The 18,138-nt window shown below is 35.4% G+C and overlaps 1 protein-coding gene across 1 annotated transcript in view; it reads right to left on the bottom strand.

The window, feature by feature from the left end:
- Window positions 1-6,009: 6,009 nt before the first annotated feature.
- LOC121383400 (RRP12-like protein) overlaps window positions 6,010-18,138 on the bottom strand; it is a 52,143-nt gene continuing 40,014 nt past the window's right edge. Inside the window, exons 30-34 of the mRNA XM_041513405.1 lie at window positions 11,127-11,203; window positions 10,188-10,254; window positions 9,058-9,149; window positions 7,879-7,961; window positions 6,010-6,551 (exon numbers count right to left, since the gene is read on the bottom strand). Coding sequence (XP_041369339.1) covers window positions 6,455-6,551; window positions 7,879-7,961; window positions 9,058-9,149; window positions 10,188-10,254; window positions 11,127-11,203 — 416 coding nt within the window. The 3' untranslated portion in view covers window positions 6,010-6,454. The remainder of the gene's footprint in view (window positions 6,552-7,878; window positions 7,962-9,057; window positions 9,150-10,187; window positions 10,255-11,126; window positions 11,204-18,138) is intronic.

Genomic DNA, 18,138 nt, shown 5'->3' with positions numbered 1-18,138 from the left:
TCATTACAATAATAACTCTCCAAAACCCATTTTATGAAAACCCCACCACATATCACGAAACAATACTTAACGAAACAGAAAAGCTAAATTTGGTATAAATTTGGATATACTGAAAGCAAATTGGTTTTAAATGTACATTTGGATGTATTGGTAAAACTACCTGTTTGAAATGACCAATCGTTTGGCAGTGTGGGTGGTACCGTGGTGGGTTCAGGAAGACGTTTTAGTTCCTGATTGTCATCTCGATTCCAGTTAATAATAGTCAACGTGGTCTTCCTGAATGGCCGCGATCGATACTCCAGGTACGACTGAACATGTGTAAGATGACGACTCAGCTGATGCGCGCGCGGTCGATGGGCTCATTGGGCTATATCTAGTTCCAGCCATTGCTCCACAACTAGTGTAACAAAGACTGTGGTATGTACTATCCTGTCTATGAGATGTTGCAGATAAAGATCCCTTACTGCTAATCGGAAAGAGCAGCCCGTTGTGTGGCGACAGCGGGTTTCCTCTCTCATCATCTGCGTGATCCTTAATCATATGTCCGATGCCAATTCATTTCAATTTATTTATTTATTTTTCGTATGCCTTACGTCACATAAGAACACAATAATACACATTTAAATCAGAAACAGAAACAAGATTTTGGCAAGATGGTAAATATTATAACAATAACGGTAACTACAATACAGTACTATAATTATAAGATATAATAGTAAATACTTTTTGCACATACATGTAGAGATACATGTATAGGACGATTGATTCTAGTGGGGAACACATGTTTGCATTACCATAGTTTGACACCCAATAGCCGATGTATTTTTCGTGCTGGGGTGTCGTTAAACATTCATTCATTCAGTAGAGTATAGATACAGTAAAGTTCTACGCTTAGCTGTAGCAGCATAAAGAAATTTACAGATGTTGTTAATAACTTTGACGCTAGGGTTGCGCAATAATTGAATAAGTTTGAAAACCGAAGGGTTAATGTAATAATATGTCTTAATGTATTTCACACCTAATTCAATAAACAATGGACAAACCAGTATGAAGTGGAATATACCTTTAGCTCTCTTATATTGCATAATGAACATATGCGATCATTTCTGTCCAGGCCAGAATATCTTCCAGTTTCAACATTGAAAGAGTGAAAGTGTGTTCGATATTTGGTTAGAATAAATCTATATTTGGCTAAAGAAGGTTTCTGAAAGATATCCGTGATATGTTTGTATAGTATACATTTTGATGAATTATTAAGTACAGCAGCAGTGTTTTGTATGAAGTTGCATTTTCACTTGTGACATACTGAGATTCCCATACATAAGAAAAACCATTTTATCATAGTAATTTGTTCACATGGTACAACCAGTTCATTTTACAATTGGGTTTACTCCGTAGTAGATCAATACGTTCCTTGTAACAAGCTTGGAGTATACAATTATCGGTTTTTAATAACAACATCCAATATTTAATAATACCAATGTTCCTTATAATCAGTTGAGGGAAACGTCCAAGTTGATAATAAATCATAGCAGAAGAGGTAGATTTTCGCACACAAAGCAGTCTCTCTTTTTTTTTTATCCCACTGCCCCCTTTCCTTTCTGTCCTTTGAATTCCATATCATTTCTTCCCGATCTGGCAACTTCTCCTATCTTTCAACTTCTTTTGCTGTCCACCTCCACATCCTAGTCCTTGTGTCTCCAACCGCGACAGGTGCTTGTCTCTTGTGGCTATCTGTGCCACACACCTGCCATTCCCCATCAGCTTTTAGCTGTGGGCTTAGTCTGACCACTTTGGGGAGTGTTCAGTAGTTACTTCTGGCATTGTTAAGAGGCACTTGTAACTTTTTACGCTGTTTTTTCATTCTACCCACAATATTACTTGTCCATGTAAAAATGCGTTGTGATTCGTTTGCATCCCTATACAACTGTTTGGCAGTAACGCTAATATGAATAAATGTTTTATCCAGATTCGCCTATGGTTGTGCGTCGTTAAATGAAACATTTCTTCTCCCTTCATTTGAAATTATAACACAGCGTCTTAGTTCTTCGAGGAATACTGCAGGAAACACATTGAACCTCGTGTTCCTGGTGAAAACAAATAACTACAGTACGTATCTCTTGTTTTCATGGTATCCGCCATTCGTCGTTTCGTTATTCACCGACCCGGGTTAGACCACGGTACGATCCACGGAACATGCACCAAACACGACGAACACATCTCCTAATAGTTTAATGGGTGTTCGTCTTCATTGGCGGGATTGACAGTGTGGGGATTGTACCAGAGACGCATGCAGCTATCCAACCTCAAGGGGCGGGACGTAGCCCAGTGGTACAGCGCTCGCTCGATGCGCGGTCGGTGGGATATTTCTCGTTCCAGCCAGTGCACCACGACTGGTATAACCCCGGCTGTGGTATGTGCTACCCTGTCTGTGGGATGGTTCATATAAAAGATCCCTTGCTGCTTATCGAAAAGAGTAGCCCATGAAGTGGCGACAGCGGGTTTCCTCTCTTAATATCTGTGTGGTCCTTAACCATGTGTCTGAATCCATATAACCATAAATAAAATGTGTCGAGTACATCGTTAAATAAAAATGTCCTTTCTATCCAACCTCAATGACGTCACGGGTGGTGCGTCAGTGGTCGATACCTTAGTCAATATAATATTATGGTTGCTGTGTACACATACAAATCGATGTGATACAAGCCGTACTAGTGTCCGTGTGCATTTGGTATCGTATATTCAAGGAACAGTTACTGTCCGGAATTTGTACCCATTTTAAAAGGTTTTCGGCAAATAAAATATATTTACATTTTAAAATCACAATTTACTTTCGATTTTCATGTATAGAATATGAATATCTCTATAATCAATGCATTTTTGGACATCATTATGATTTATAATACATCATTGTTGACTTTTGTGTAAAATAATTTAGAATTTATCATTTTTTCCAACGGCCAAGCGAAAGTTAAAACAATTATATTTTTGACGTTCATGCGATTATAAACACCAAAACCGTTTTACACACTGTATGAATGGCGTAGCGCGTTATTATAATTCCAAATGCATTAATATTGCCATTATACAAAACTATATTAAAAAACACAATCGAAATCTATTCCACAATGATTTACAACTGTATCAATACACAAATAAGGGAATTCCCTTAGAAAGTTATATTCGTTGTTTTTTTTCGTCATATCTCCCATTCAGTATAAATGATTTACATACGGTTTTATAAATTTTAATTTTCTGAATCAAATGAGGATAAAAAGTTATAAAATTTAAAAAACTGAACATCAACTGAAAAAAATATCGAACGATAATTAATTAAGAATTGAACGATCTATAGAGCCTACTTAAATGGAAGATTTGTTATAAAGCGGTTACAGTATGAATTTTGAAATAATCAACATTAGGGAGAGCGTCAAATTATTTAGAAGATTTATCAATTACTATATTAAAATTTCAGTTGTCAAGTTATATTCAAGAATCCTGGTACAACAGAATGTTATTCTACGTCTAAAACTAACCATAACCAGAAAATCCATTTGGGGGAGGGGAGGGAAGGGGGGGAGGCGAACGGATTCTTCGGATTGTCCAACGTAAAAAAAAAAATACAACTGTCGCAAAATTATGGGGGAGCCTGGGCCCCCGACGTCGCCACCACACCACCCCCACCCTTAGATCCGCCGCTGATAACACAATCCCTATGTTCAAACTGATTACATCGTAGAACCGAACCACCTCAGAGGACCCAGTCTTTGACAGGGGCGGGACGTAAAGCGCTTGCCGGATACGCGGTCGATCTAGGATCGATCCTCGTCGGTAGCCCCATTTGGCTATTTCTCGATGATTAATAAACCAGTGTCCTCTAGTGGTGTCGTTAAACAAACAAAACTTTAACTTTGTTTTCTTCCCTGTCCCAACCAGTGCGCCACGACTGGTATATCAAAGTCCGTGGTATGTGGGAAAGTGCATTATGAAAGATCCCTTGTTGCTGACGGGAAAATGTAGAGGCTTTCCCCTTGGACTATATTTCAGAATTACCTAATATTTCATATCCAATAACCGATGATAAAGAAATCGATGTTCTTTAATGGTGTCGTTCAACAAAACAAAGCTTAGACTTTATTTTAGGTTGATCTCTTTTTACAAAATTCAGGGATGGCGGTAATTGATAGAACAGCCACGGTGAGACACCCACAATTCTGCTTTTAGTCTGTTCAGGAGAGTAAGCAATCATTAGACTGGGTTTTTTCCAGCCTACGTTATATGATGGAAATCAGTCAAATAATTCGCGAGTGCTTGGCCGCTTATATACGTAATCGGCGAAACCGTAAACCACGGATTTTCCAGCAACTGATAGAACAGCCACGGTCAGACGCCCACATTTCTGCCATTAGTCTCTGTTCATGAGAGTGAGTGATCACTAGACGGTTTTTTATTTTTTTTTAGCCTAACGTTATATAGATGAATATGATAGAAGTCGATGGTACCAGTCAACTAGTTCGCGACCGCTCGGCCTCTTACATACGTATTCGGTGAAACAGCATACCCCCCCCCCCCCCCCCCCACGAGTTAAAATTGAACTTTAATTTATAGGCCTACAATTTAATTTGTTAACTAACTTTTTTTTTTATTTCCATAAATCTGTTTGTTTGTTTGGGGTGGAGTGTTGTTGGGTTTGTTTTGTTTTTTTATAACGTAGTTAATTTATCATGAAATAATAAACGTCTGACAGGCATCCAGTTATCAAATCGATATAGTTGATGTGGTTGCTAGCACTAAATAATTAACGAGGTTTATTCTCAGTGTCATTACTGTGATGACACCTCGTACGTTTTATAAATAATCAGAAATGAATATCTTAAATTCCCATACAGAATAGTCAGACAGAAAATTTATCTTTACACACTATAGGAAAGTGCAATAGGAAAGTGAAAGCTATTATTTATATTCCGTTGACATAGATTCGTTCATTCTGTATTGGACAAGCATCAAACAGTCGAGGGGAAATACACAACAAAAGTTTATTTTTTTTAACAACAACACTAGAGCACATTGATTTATTAATAATCGGCTATTTGATGTCAAACATTTGGTAAATTTGACATGTTGTCTAAAAAAGGAAACCCACTACATTTTTTCATTAGTAGCAAGGATCTTTTATATGCACCATCCCATAGACAGGATAGCACATACCACGACCTTTGATATACCAGTCATGGCACACTGGCTGGAAATAGAGTCTTCCTAGAAAAGATCACCAGTTGGGACTGCTGGTTACATTTGTTAACTCGCCCATCAGAATAAAGGATAAAAAAATATTATAATGGAGTAGAAGGTTATTCACATGTGTACAATATAAACAGGGTCGGCTAGGTTCACATTTGAACAACCCCCACCCCACCCAGGTCCAGACCAAGCTACATCCCTGAAAATCTTTATCTGCATACAAATGGTTCATCCTGACTTCTGGGGACTATATTTTGCATTCAGAATCCAACTTCCAGAATAGGAATGAAATATTTTATTTAATGACGCACTGAACACATTTTATAAAAAGATTCCTTGCTACTAATGGAAAAATGTAGTGGGTTTCCTCTCTAAGACTATATGTCAGAATGACCAAATGTTTGACATCCAACAGCTGATAATTAATTAATCAATGTGCCCTAGTGGTGTCATTAAATAAAACAAACTTTTTTAGAATAAAGAATATAATTATTGTGAACAAACAGGAATAAAAGAAGAACCATCAGAGTTCGTAATTTCGTTTTACTGATTTTAAACTTACAGCTTTCTAATGCTTGTGTGCCTTGTAACTATAACTAAATGTATAAACTGAAATTTAAAAATATCTTTTTGGAAATGAAATGAATATTTGCCAAAAGGAAAAGAACATTCTTTACTGTAAGTAACAGATGAAAAATTAATATATTGGCTGAAATCGATCTCTGCAAATATATCAAGAAGAAATGTCTACAAAATCGTGGTACATTCTACAAGTCACAGTTTATTACCTCTTTGCAATCATATTTGCCAGGCAATCTCACAATTATACAAGTCAAATTTATCACCTATTTTGTGAACTGAATAGTCATAGGTCATCTCCCACCTCTAATATAAATCAGCATGAGTTGTCTCCCATCTTTAAATAATTCAAAAAAATATCAAGTTATCTCCCATTAACTTTCAGACATGTTACCTTTGGTGCTATTCAATTCACACAACCGATCTTACTAACTGTTTAAACCCAAAATATAACGGTAAATTTTCTACACCGACGAATGTTGTACCCACAGTTACATCTTATTCTATTAAACACAGAGGTAACTGTTCACACTTTATAAATTTGTTAAAACTCGGAGCAACAAGGTAATTAGGGATTTTATTTTTGATAAATATACAAATTTACAAACAGTTCATAAATATATCTTCTTAAATTTTATTTTTTATTTCTCTTGTTCCGCATTCCTTTCAAAGCTCCTTTCTTCGCTCCTTTAACCAGGTTTCCGAACTGACCATGGATCTTCGCTCGTTTTCTGTTGAAGGAAAAAAACAAAACAAAAACATAAATATTTGTCAATAAAGTATTTTTTATATTTTTATCTAAAACAAAACAAATTATTCGGAAATCTATACTTATTATCTAATTCATTGTGTAAAATGTGATACAAATTGTGTGTTACCAATAAAGTCCAGTGTATAATGTAATTGGACCTATGTCCGAGCTAAAATGTTGACAACTATGAAAAATTGCTCTTCTACCTTTATTTTTCGTTAGATTTTATCCACATTTTGTCGACAGAAATCTTGAAAAAACCATTACAATGATACAGATTCCACATACTAGATGATAACCATTTCACCTATATCGACTTCGCTGAGTTCGCATAGGGCAAAAAGCATGTAATTTTGTGCCAGCTGCCATTTTGACTTTTTATGGAATATTCTCCAAGAGGGGTGAAAGAATATGACTTAATCTAACAACGTCGCAACATGTTATGATATAAAAGCACACGTGATGACATCATATTAATTTTAAGTGTTTTTTTGTGGGGGTTTTTAATGATACCACTAGAGATCATTGATTTATATTAATTATGTCACATACTTTAGAGGCTTTCACCCCCCTTGAAGAGTATTCTTTTAAAAAAACAAAATGGCAGAGGGCAGAAAACTGCATGTATTATGCCCTATGCTATCTCAGCGAAGTCAATACTGACGACATCGTTATAGTCTCATATGTGGAATCGGTGTCACTGTAATGGTTATTTCATAACTTGTGTCTGGACAAAATTTGGGGGAAATGTAACTGTAATCAAAGATAGGAGAGTAATTTATTGTAGTTGTTAACAATTTGGTTCGGACTTTAGGTCCAATGTACAATGTGATAGCAGCTATGTTATCAAGAATCAAAGCATAGACAAATGAATGAATACATCAATGGAATGAATGAATGAATGTATGAATGAAAGAAATGGGCTTTCTTAACAATGCACTCAACACATTTTATTAACGATTATATGGCATCAGACATATGGTTAAGGACCACACAGAGAGAAAACCTGCAGCCAACACTCAATAGCCTACATACTTTTTTCGACTGGCAGCAAAGGACCTTTTATATACATCATCCCACAAACAAGATAGTACATACCACAGCTTTTCTTACACCAGTTGTGCTGCACTGGCTGGGACTAGAAATAGTCAAATGGGCCCACCGATGGGGATCAACCCTAGATTGACCACTATACCACTGGGCTACATAGTGCCCCCGAATAAATGAATGAATGAATAAATGAATGAATAAATGAATGAATTTATTAATGAATATATCAATGTTTGACAAATCTGTATAACTGATACCTTTTATTCAGCGACTGCATGTTGAGAGGAACATATGCAAAAGGATCTGGCTTTCCAGCTTTTTTCACATCACCTCGTGCCTTCTGCAACATGACAAGTTCAATTATTAGAAAACATTCCATAGTACGTTTCTCAAACAATATACTTATTCAGTAGTGTTAGTAGTATTATAGTTTCCCCAAATTCCATATGAATTATATCATATCCCACGTGATGTTTTTTATCTCCAAAAATATGACACAGTAGTACATGTAGTTGGATAGAAAAGGATTGATATGTTGAGTTGAATAGCAAATGAAAGAAGAAGCTGATAGGCAGGAGATCAGATAGTACAGAAAATTAGGACCACCAAAGGAAAGGACAGAAAGTGAAAGGAAGGGATTCTTATTTCAGGACACTTCAACAAATTGTTGATAATGACGTTTGGTTTACAGTACTCAGGAAGAAACCAGATTCTGTCAAACAGGCTTTTTCATAATCAACAAGGACTCTTTTAAAAGCATTTCCTCTAGAAAGGAAAGAACATACTATAGCCTTTGATATACAGTTGGAGTGGGGAGAGAAAAAACTAGCCACTGTAATTTCTGCCATTCACTCACTAAACTTAAATAAAATGGCAGTTTTGCAGTTCTCTGACGTGTCATAAAAGCTAAGCATATGCCGGCTGAGCAGAAGTTAATATTCTTAAAAAATGTAAAGTTGGTTTTATTTAACGACACATTGATTTTTTATCTTATCATCGGCTATTGGACGTCAAACATAGAGTCATTCTGACACTGTTTTTTAGAGGAAACCTGTTGTCGCCACATAGGCTACTCTTTTACGACAGGCAGCAAGGGATCTTTTATTTGTGCTTCCCACAGGCAGGATAGCACAAACCATGGCCTTTGTTGAACCAATTATGGATCACTGGTCGGTGCAAGTGGTTTACACCTACCCATTGAGCCTTGCAGAGCACTCACTCAGGGTTTGGAGTCGCTATCTGGATTAAAAATTCCATGCCTTAACTGGGATCTGAACTCAGTACCTACCAGCGTGTAGACCGATGGCCTAACCATGACGCCACTGAGGTGGTACAAGTTAATATTCTAAGCAAAACAAAAATTAAATTAAAGCATTGCAGTCCATGACATTTTATACTGATGATGACAGCAACCTGTGCTTTACAAACATACAAACCTTTGCTCTGTACTCTTGCCCCATCTGAACCTTCTGTACTGGCTTGCCGTGTTTCGACTTAGTCAGAGGTCTGTGAATTCCACTGCCACCAGCTGTGGTGAAGAAAATAAACAGTTATGATATGATTCCAGGTGGTACAGTCTCCAAATTTCTTCCATCCCTAGCTATGCAAGACAGACCCATTCCATGACGCCAGCCCATACGGAATAAATCTGTCTTGCAAAGGCTATGATATTAATGCAAGTTGGTTAGTTTTAGATCAATATTTTGTTATTAAAACCTTCATTATAAAAGCTATCTTGTTAATTTGATGTGTTAAATTTTATTTAACACATGAAAGAGACGCAGCAAATATGATAGTGTAGTTTATTTATGATAAAATGGTCAAATAAAGAAGTTACTTTTTCAGCCATTTTTGTTTGTTCATGTAAAATAATGGTTTATTTATCAAATGGATGGGAGAAAGTGACTCCATCATATGCGGCCATGTGGGATAGAAAAAGAAAGTACACCCTCGGTGATGGAAATTTTGACCCTGGGACAAGTCTCGTCCCAGGTTGAAATTTCCACCACCTCGGTGTACTTTTTCTATCCTACATGACCACACATGATGGCGTCTGTTAGTCTCTGTAATGTACTCATGTCATTAGCTGGCATTGAACTATTCAAAGTTTAAATTGGACCCTCAACATATTAGCAGTTTGTGTTTTTGTTCAAGAAACATGTAGCGAACTTCAAGTTTCACTTAGCCAACCAATATTAAAAACAATTAAGGTTCATCATAGAATTGCATTTATTTTCAAAGTAATAAAATATATTTGCCCAACTGTACTATAATTTACATTTAGATATTATATCAGTCAATATAATTATGATTATATGGAACCCAGTGTGTTAGTACTATGTGTCAGACAAAGGCTATTCTGATATTTGGTATAATGTGTTAGAAAAGAAACTGGTTACTGCAACAAGGCATAAAACAGACTTTCAAACACATTTTCCCATGAACAGGACAGCACATACCACATCCTTTGAACATTTACTTTAGAATATACTGCTCCTGAGACACTGAAGTTAGAGCAACATCCAACAAAAATAAACATGAAAACATTAACAGTAAGCAGGCAAACCTTTGTATTTTGCTGGACCAGTTTCATCATCAGAGTCTTCTTCAAGCTTTCTCTTCTTGGCACTCTTCTGTTAAAGAGATTAATAATTTTGTTACCTATTTTTTGTCTACTGACAATTTGGAGATAAAATGATTGTATATATACTGTATAAACAATAAAACAACTGGCATAAATAACAAGAATTGCACAGAATTAATTGTCTTTGCCTACCAGAAACTTTTGATGATCATCCAGAGGTGCAACTACAAACCAAGTTTCATTGATCTAGGTCTTATACTTTGTGAGAAACGGATCTAAATGCAAAACTTTAATGCAAAATTGGAAGAAAGGAAATGTTTCTTTAATGACGCACTCAACACATTTTATTTATGGTTATATAGTGTCGGACATATGGTTTAGGACTACACAGATATTGAGAGAGAAAACCCGCTGTCGCTACTTCAATGGCTACTCTTTTCGACTAGCAGCACGGGATCTTTTATATGCACCATCCCATAGACAGGATAACACATACCACAGCCTTTGATACACCAGTCGTGGTGCACTAGCTGGAGTGAGAAATAGCCCAATGGGCTGCAAAATTGGATGCCATCGCTGTTAGAAAAGTAACACCTATATCTTGCCTTTTTACTTTGTAAAGAGTCAAAAATTAATTAACTCTCGATGGATGTCAATGGAACTTTAAAAATCTCATACTGAGAAGAGACAATAATATTTATAATATGATATTAATTATTTTGGTAATAAATGATTTTAATTAATAATTAATTAACAGTTACAGTAATAAACTATTAACTTGTGATTTGACAGTAATAAACTATTAACTTGTGATTTGACATGTTTTGCTAAAGCTAGGGATTTTTTTCTTTTTAGGTAAAAAATGACTGTAGAATGGGCAAGCACTACATTCTGACACTGCATGACTAAAGAAAACATTACCTTGTTCCTGGTTCCACCTTCCAAAGCTTGTAACAAATCGTCTAAGTCATCTTCCTCTCCAGAATCTATTCTGTCACCTGAAAGCATCAAGAAAAAAAGAAAGTAAAATGATTTATTTAACGACACACTCAACACATTTTATTTACGGTTATATGGCGTCAGACATATGGTTAAGGACCACACAGAGTTTGAGAGGAAACCTGCTGTCGCCACTACATGAGCTACTCTTTCCGATTAGCAGCAAGGGATCTTTTATTTGCACTTCCCATAGGCAGGATAGCACAAACCATGGCCTTTGTTGAACCAGTTATGGATCACTAGTCGGTGCAAGTGGTTTACACCTACCAAATGAGCCTTGCGGAGCACTCACTCAGGGTTTGGAGTCAGTATCTGGATTAAAAATTCCATGCCTCGACTGGGATCCAAACCCAGTACCTACCAGCCTGAAGACCGATGGCCTAACCATGATGCCACTGAGGCCGGTCTGAAAGCATCAAGACTGCTGATTAACTTAACAAAATCTAAAAGAACCGAATACATGATATACTGCACCTTAGCACAATGTTTAATCAATGGCTGTTTATCGTCAAACATAATATATTTTAACTGTGACACTTAAATGTATGACAGGAGGGAAGGGGAGAGGGAAGGAATGTTTTATTTAATGACGCCCTCAACACATTTTTCATTATGGTTATATGGAGTCAGACATATGGTTAAGGACCACATAGATGCAAGCGTGACACAAGTCAACCCCATTCTTCCTGTACTGCCTGTAGGATGACGATGAGACTATTTACCAGTGGACTAAGTCCCACCTCTTAAATGTATGAGAGATGCAAGCGTGACACAAGTCAACCCCATTCTTCCTGTACTGCCTGTAGGATGACGACGAGACTATTTACCAGTGGACTAAGTCCCACCTCTTAAATGTATGAGAGATGCAAGCGTGACACAAGTCAACCCCATTCTTCCTGTACTGCCTGTAGGATGACGATGAGACTATTTACCAGTGGACTACGTCCCACCTCTTAAATGTATGAGAGATGCAAGCGTGACACAAGTCAACCCCATTCTTCCTGTACTGCCTGTAGTAGAGGGGATGATTTTCCGTTTCAGATTTTGCCACATTCCGTTTCAGATTTTTGCAAATTCTGTTTTTTTCCGTTTTTGTGTTCAATTAGTGTCATGTTTTATTGTTATAAACTACATTAATTTGTTATATTGTTCCAGCTCTGAGCTGGTTTGCTATTGCTATTTTTTTAAATACCTGTAAAAATTATTTTTGAAATAAACCGCACCACTTGGTTCCCACCTTCATCCGTAAATAAACCGCACCTTTAAATAAGCCGCGGTTAAAACAAAGCCACGAACTTAATTACGGTTAATTATTGTTTGTATTTAATAATAATAAAGAGATCCATTCTCCCTTAAATTCAAACAATAAATAATTGTTGATTGTGTGGCTTTCAGTTTCATTTCATCTGATGGATTATGGGTAAGTTTCATTTATAAACAAAACACACCGTTGACAAACCCCGCCATTTTCATGAAAATATGAACAAGAACTTTGGTAAACCCCGCTATTTTCACGAAAATATGAACAAGAACTTTGGTAATGTATTGTTCATAATCTTACATTAGTTGCCAAAAAATATGTATAAATAAATAAATACATGAGAACATTTTATTAGTTCTAGTATGATTACAAAGCGTGAACCAAAAAAAAAAAAAAAGGAGGGGGGGGGGCACACGTAAGAATTACTATTTTAGTACTCACTCGATTACATATGTATGTTTCTCTGTAACCTAACTAGCGTGCCGTGTGCACAAATTACATATTCAAACGAGGTCAGGTCAATCTGGATATAGGCCAGTGGTAGTGAACCAAAACTAAGCACTGTTCTGTCGATCGTTTAAAGTTTCGACATTATTTTATAACTTTAAATATATATATATATATTTGCCTAGAATTATATATTCAGAGCCTGTAGCACAAATAACAGCCCAATTTCCAAGATATATATTTTGCAACCCCCTCGGGGAGAGGGGGGAAATGTACACAATGATGACAATGGCTCACCGCGGAACCCCCTGAACCGCAGGGTCTGTAGCACGTGCTACATGTGTTACAATAATAAACCGGTGAGAAGAAAAGTAAAATGCAATTTTTGTGTGCAATTCAGAAAACAATCGGTTCAGAAATAAATAACATGTAGTAAATTCCGTAGCATGAAAAAAAGGCGTTCCCCGTGGGACGGACTATAAATGTGAAATCTTTCCGTACAAATTAACGAATATGCCCGAAGTTTTACGAAATTACGTTTTCTGGCGAAAGCGTCGTGTACATTGGCTATGCTTTTGAATCGTAATAAGTATTATTGAAAAATATCGAAATTGAACGTACTAGAAATCTTATTATATAATCAACATTCTAAAATTGTATTAGGGTCTAGTAAATGTTTATTTTTATATTTCAAGTTAAATTTCACTATGTAAAGTGACACGGGTAAACAGTCACATGCTTTGTTGCAAGCTTACGGCAATTAAGCGTAACTTCCGAGAATTAACGGTTCTGAAAATATTTAGGCATACAGTACACTCCATGAAAGTTCGTATACCAAAACACTATGCGTATATTATCAATATTGAATCTTAAAACTACTAAAAATATTTATTATGGTGCTTGAACCAGAAATACAACTTTTGAAGGTTATTTTTTAAAAATTGCAAATTCCGTTTCAGTTACTAAATTCCGTTTCAGTTACTAAATTCCGCGATTCCATCCGTTTTTCCGTGATCGCGGAAAATCATCCCCTCTACTGTAGGATGACGATGAGACTATTTACTAGTGGACTACGTCCCACCTCTTAAATGTATGAGAGATGCAAGCGTGACACAAGTCAACCCCATTCTTCCTGTACTGCCTGTAGGATGACGATGAGACTATTTACCAGTGGACTACGTCCCACCTCTTAAATGTATGAGAGATGCAAGCGTGACACAAGTCAACCCCATTCTTCCTGTACTGCCTGTAGGATGACGATGAGACTATTTCGAATGATGTTACTGGTCGCAATATTCAAAGAATGTACACACTGCTGCCATATTGGATCTACTTAACACATGTTTTTTAAAATCACTTTTTAAGACTAGCCATACCACTGTGGGGGTATGAATCCATTAACCAATTTCAACTTAACAGGCATCAAAAAAAGCAATAGCTTGTGGTAACCCATGTAAAAGGTTACCTAAAATTAGCAGCTTGGTAACCTATAGGTGACGACACATTAATAAGTTTACAATTCCCATTGTTATCACTATAAACTCCCTTCACAGACGCAATAATGATTTTATTCATTCACATCACTGTTCTTGTACTGATTCTTGTACTGATTCTTGTACTGATTCTTGTACAAGTATGTGCATTTTATAGTGGAATTACGCTAAATGATGTTATTCATTCACATCACTGTTCTTGTACTGATTCTTGTACAAGTATGTGCATTTTATAGTGGAATTACGCTAAATGATGTTATTCATTCACATCACTGTTCTTGTACTGATTCTTGTACAAGTATGTGCATTTTATAGTGGAATTACGCTAAATGATGTTATTCATTCACATCACTGTTCTTGTACTGATTCTTGTACAAGTATGTGCATTTTATAGTGGAATTACGCTAAATGATGTTATTCATTCACATCACTGTTCTTGTACTGATTCTTGTACAAGTATGTGCATTTTATAGTGGAATTACGCTAAATGATGTTATTCATTCACATCACTGTTCTTGTACTGATTCTTGTACAAGTATGTGCATTTTATAGTGGAATTACGCTAAATGATGTTATTCATTCACATCACTGTTCTTGTACTGATTCTTGTACAAGTATGTGCATTTTATAGTGGAATTACGCTAAATGATGTTATTCATTCACATCACTGTTCTTGTACTGATTCTTGTACAAGTATGTGCATTTTATAGTTACGGATGTTATTACGCTAAATGATGTTATTCATTCACATCACTGTTCTTGTACTGATTCTTGTACAAGTATGTGCATTTTATAGTGGAATTACGCTAAATGATGTTATTCATTCACATCACTGTTCTTGTACTGATTCTTGTACAAGTATGTGCATTTTATAGTGGAATTACGCTAAATGATGTTATTCATTCACATCACTGTTCTTGTACTGATTCTTGTACAAGTATGTGCATTTTATAGTGGAATTACACTAAATGATGTTATTCATTCACATCACTGTTCTTGTACTGATTCTTGTACAAGTATGTGCATTTTATAGTGGAATTACACTAAATGATGTTATTCATTCACATCACTGTTCTTGTACTGAGTCTTGTACAAGTATGTGCATTTTATAGTGGAATTACACTAAATGATGTTATTCATTCACATCACTGTTCTTGTACTGATTCTTGTACAAGTATGTGCATTTTATAGTGGAATTACACTAAATGATGTTATTCATTCACATCACTGTTCTTGTACTGAGTCTTGTACAAGTATGTGCATTTTATAGTGGAATTACACTAAATGATGTTATTCATTCACATCACTGTTCTTGTACTGAGTCTTGTACAAGTATGTGCATTTTATAGTGGAATTACACTAAATGATGTTATTCATTCACATCACTGTTCTTGTACTGATTCTTGTACAAGTATGTGCATTTTATAGTGGAATTACTAAATGATGTTATTCATTCACATCACTGTTCTTGTACTGATTCTTGTACAAGTATGTGCATTTTATAGTGGAATTACACTAAATGATGTTATTCATTCACATCACTGTTCTTGTACTGAGTCTTGTACAAGTATGTGCATTTTATAGTGGAATTACACTAAATGATGTTATTCATTCACATCACTGTTCTTGTACTGAGTCTTGTACAAGTATGTGCATTTTATAGTGGAATTACACTAAATGATGTTATTCATTCACATCACTGTTCTTGTACTGAGTCTTGTACAAGTATGTGCATTTTATAGTGGAATTACACTAAATGATGTTATTCATTCACATCACTGTTCTTGTACTGATTCTTGTACAAGTATGTGCATTTTATAGTGGAATTACACTAAATGATGTTATTCATTCACATCACTGTTCTTGTACTGATTCTTGTACAAGTATGTGCATTTTATAGTGGAATTACACTAAATGATGTTATTCATTCACATCACTGTTCTTGTACTGATTCTTGTACAAGTATGTGCATTTTATAGTGGAATTACACTAAATGATGTTATTCATTCACATCACTGTTCTTGTACTGATTCTTGTACAAGTATGTGCATTTTATAGTGGAATTACACTAAATGATGTTATTCATTCACATCACTGTTCTTGTACTGATTCTTGTACAAGTATGTGCATTTTATAGTGGAATTACACTAAATGATGTTATTCATTCACATCACTGTTCTTGTACTGAGTCTTGTACAAGTATGTGCATTTTATAGTGGAATTACACTAAATGATGTTATTCATTCACATCACTGTTCTTGTACTGAGTCTTGTACAAGTATGTGCATTTTATAGTGGAATTACACTAAATGATGTTATTCATTCACATCACTGTTCTTGTACTGAGTCTTGTACAAGTATGTGCATTTTATAGTGGAATTACACTAAATGATGTTATTCATTCACATCACTGTTCTTGTACTGAGTCTTGTACAAGTATGTGCATTTTATAGTGGAATTACACTAAATGATGTTATTCATTCACATCACTGTTCTTGTACTGAGTCTTGTACAAGTATGTGCATTTTATAGTGGAATTACACTAAATGATGTTATTCATTCACATCACTGTTCTTGTACTGAGTCTTGTACAAGTATGTGCATTTTATAGTGGAATTACACTAAATGATGTTATTCATTCACATCACTGTTCTTGTACTGAGTCTTGTACAAGTATGTGCATTTTATAGTGGAATTACACTAAATGATGTTATTCATTCACATCACTGTTCTTGTACTGATTCTTGTACAAGTATGTGCATTTTATAGTGGAATTACACTAAATGATGTTATTCATTCACATCACTGTTCTTGTACTGATTCTTGTACAAGTATGTGCATTTTATAGTGGAATTACACTAAATGATGTTATTCATTCACATCACTGTTCTTGTACTGATTCTTGTACAAGTATGTGCATTTTATAGTGGAATTACGCTAAATGATGTTATTCATTCACATCACTGTTCTTGTACTGAATCTTGTACAAGTATGTGCATTTTATAGTGGAATTACGCTAAATGATGTTATTCATTCACATCACTGTTCTTGTACTGAATCTTGTACAAGTATGTGCATTTTATAGTGGAATTACGCTAAATGATGTTATTCATTCACATCACTGTTCTTGTACTGATTCTTGTACAAGTATGTGCATTTTATAGTGGAATTACGCTAAATGATGTTATTCATTCACATCACTGTTCTTGTACTGATTCTTGTACAAGTATGTGCATTTTATAGTGGAATTACGCTAAATGATGTTATTCATTCACATCACTGTTCTTGTACTGATTCTTGTACAAGTATGTGCATTTTATAGTGGAATTACGCTAAATGATGTTATTCATTCACATCACTGTTCTTGTACTGATTCTTGTACAAGTATGTGCATTTTATAGTGGAATTACACTAAATGATGTTATTCATTCACATCACTGTTCTTGTACTGATTCTTGTACAAGTATGTGCATTTTATAGTGGAATTACACTAAATGATGTTATTCATTCACATCACTGTTCTTGTACTGATTCTTGTACAAGTATGTGCATTTTATAGTGGAATTACACTAAATGATGTTATTCATTCACATCACTGTTCTTGTACTGATTCTTGTACAAGTATGTGCATTTTATAGTGGAATTACACTAAATGATGTTATTCATTCACATCACTGTTCTTGTACTGAGTCTTGTACAAGTATGTGCATTTTATAGTGGAATTACACTAAAT

This window comes from Gigantopelta aegis, chromosome 10, assembly GCF_016097555.1.
Source record: "Gigantopelta aegis isolate Gae_Host chromosome 10, Gae_host_genome, whole genome shotgun sequence".
In the NCBI taxonomy this organism is placed as follows: domain Eukaryota; kingdom Metazoa; phylum Mollusca; class Gastropoda; order Neomphalida; family Peltospiridae; genus Gigantopelta; species Gigantopelta aegis.
This window is presented reverse-complemented; position numbering and strand designations above follow the sequence as displayed.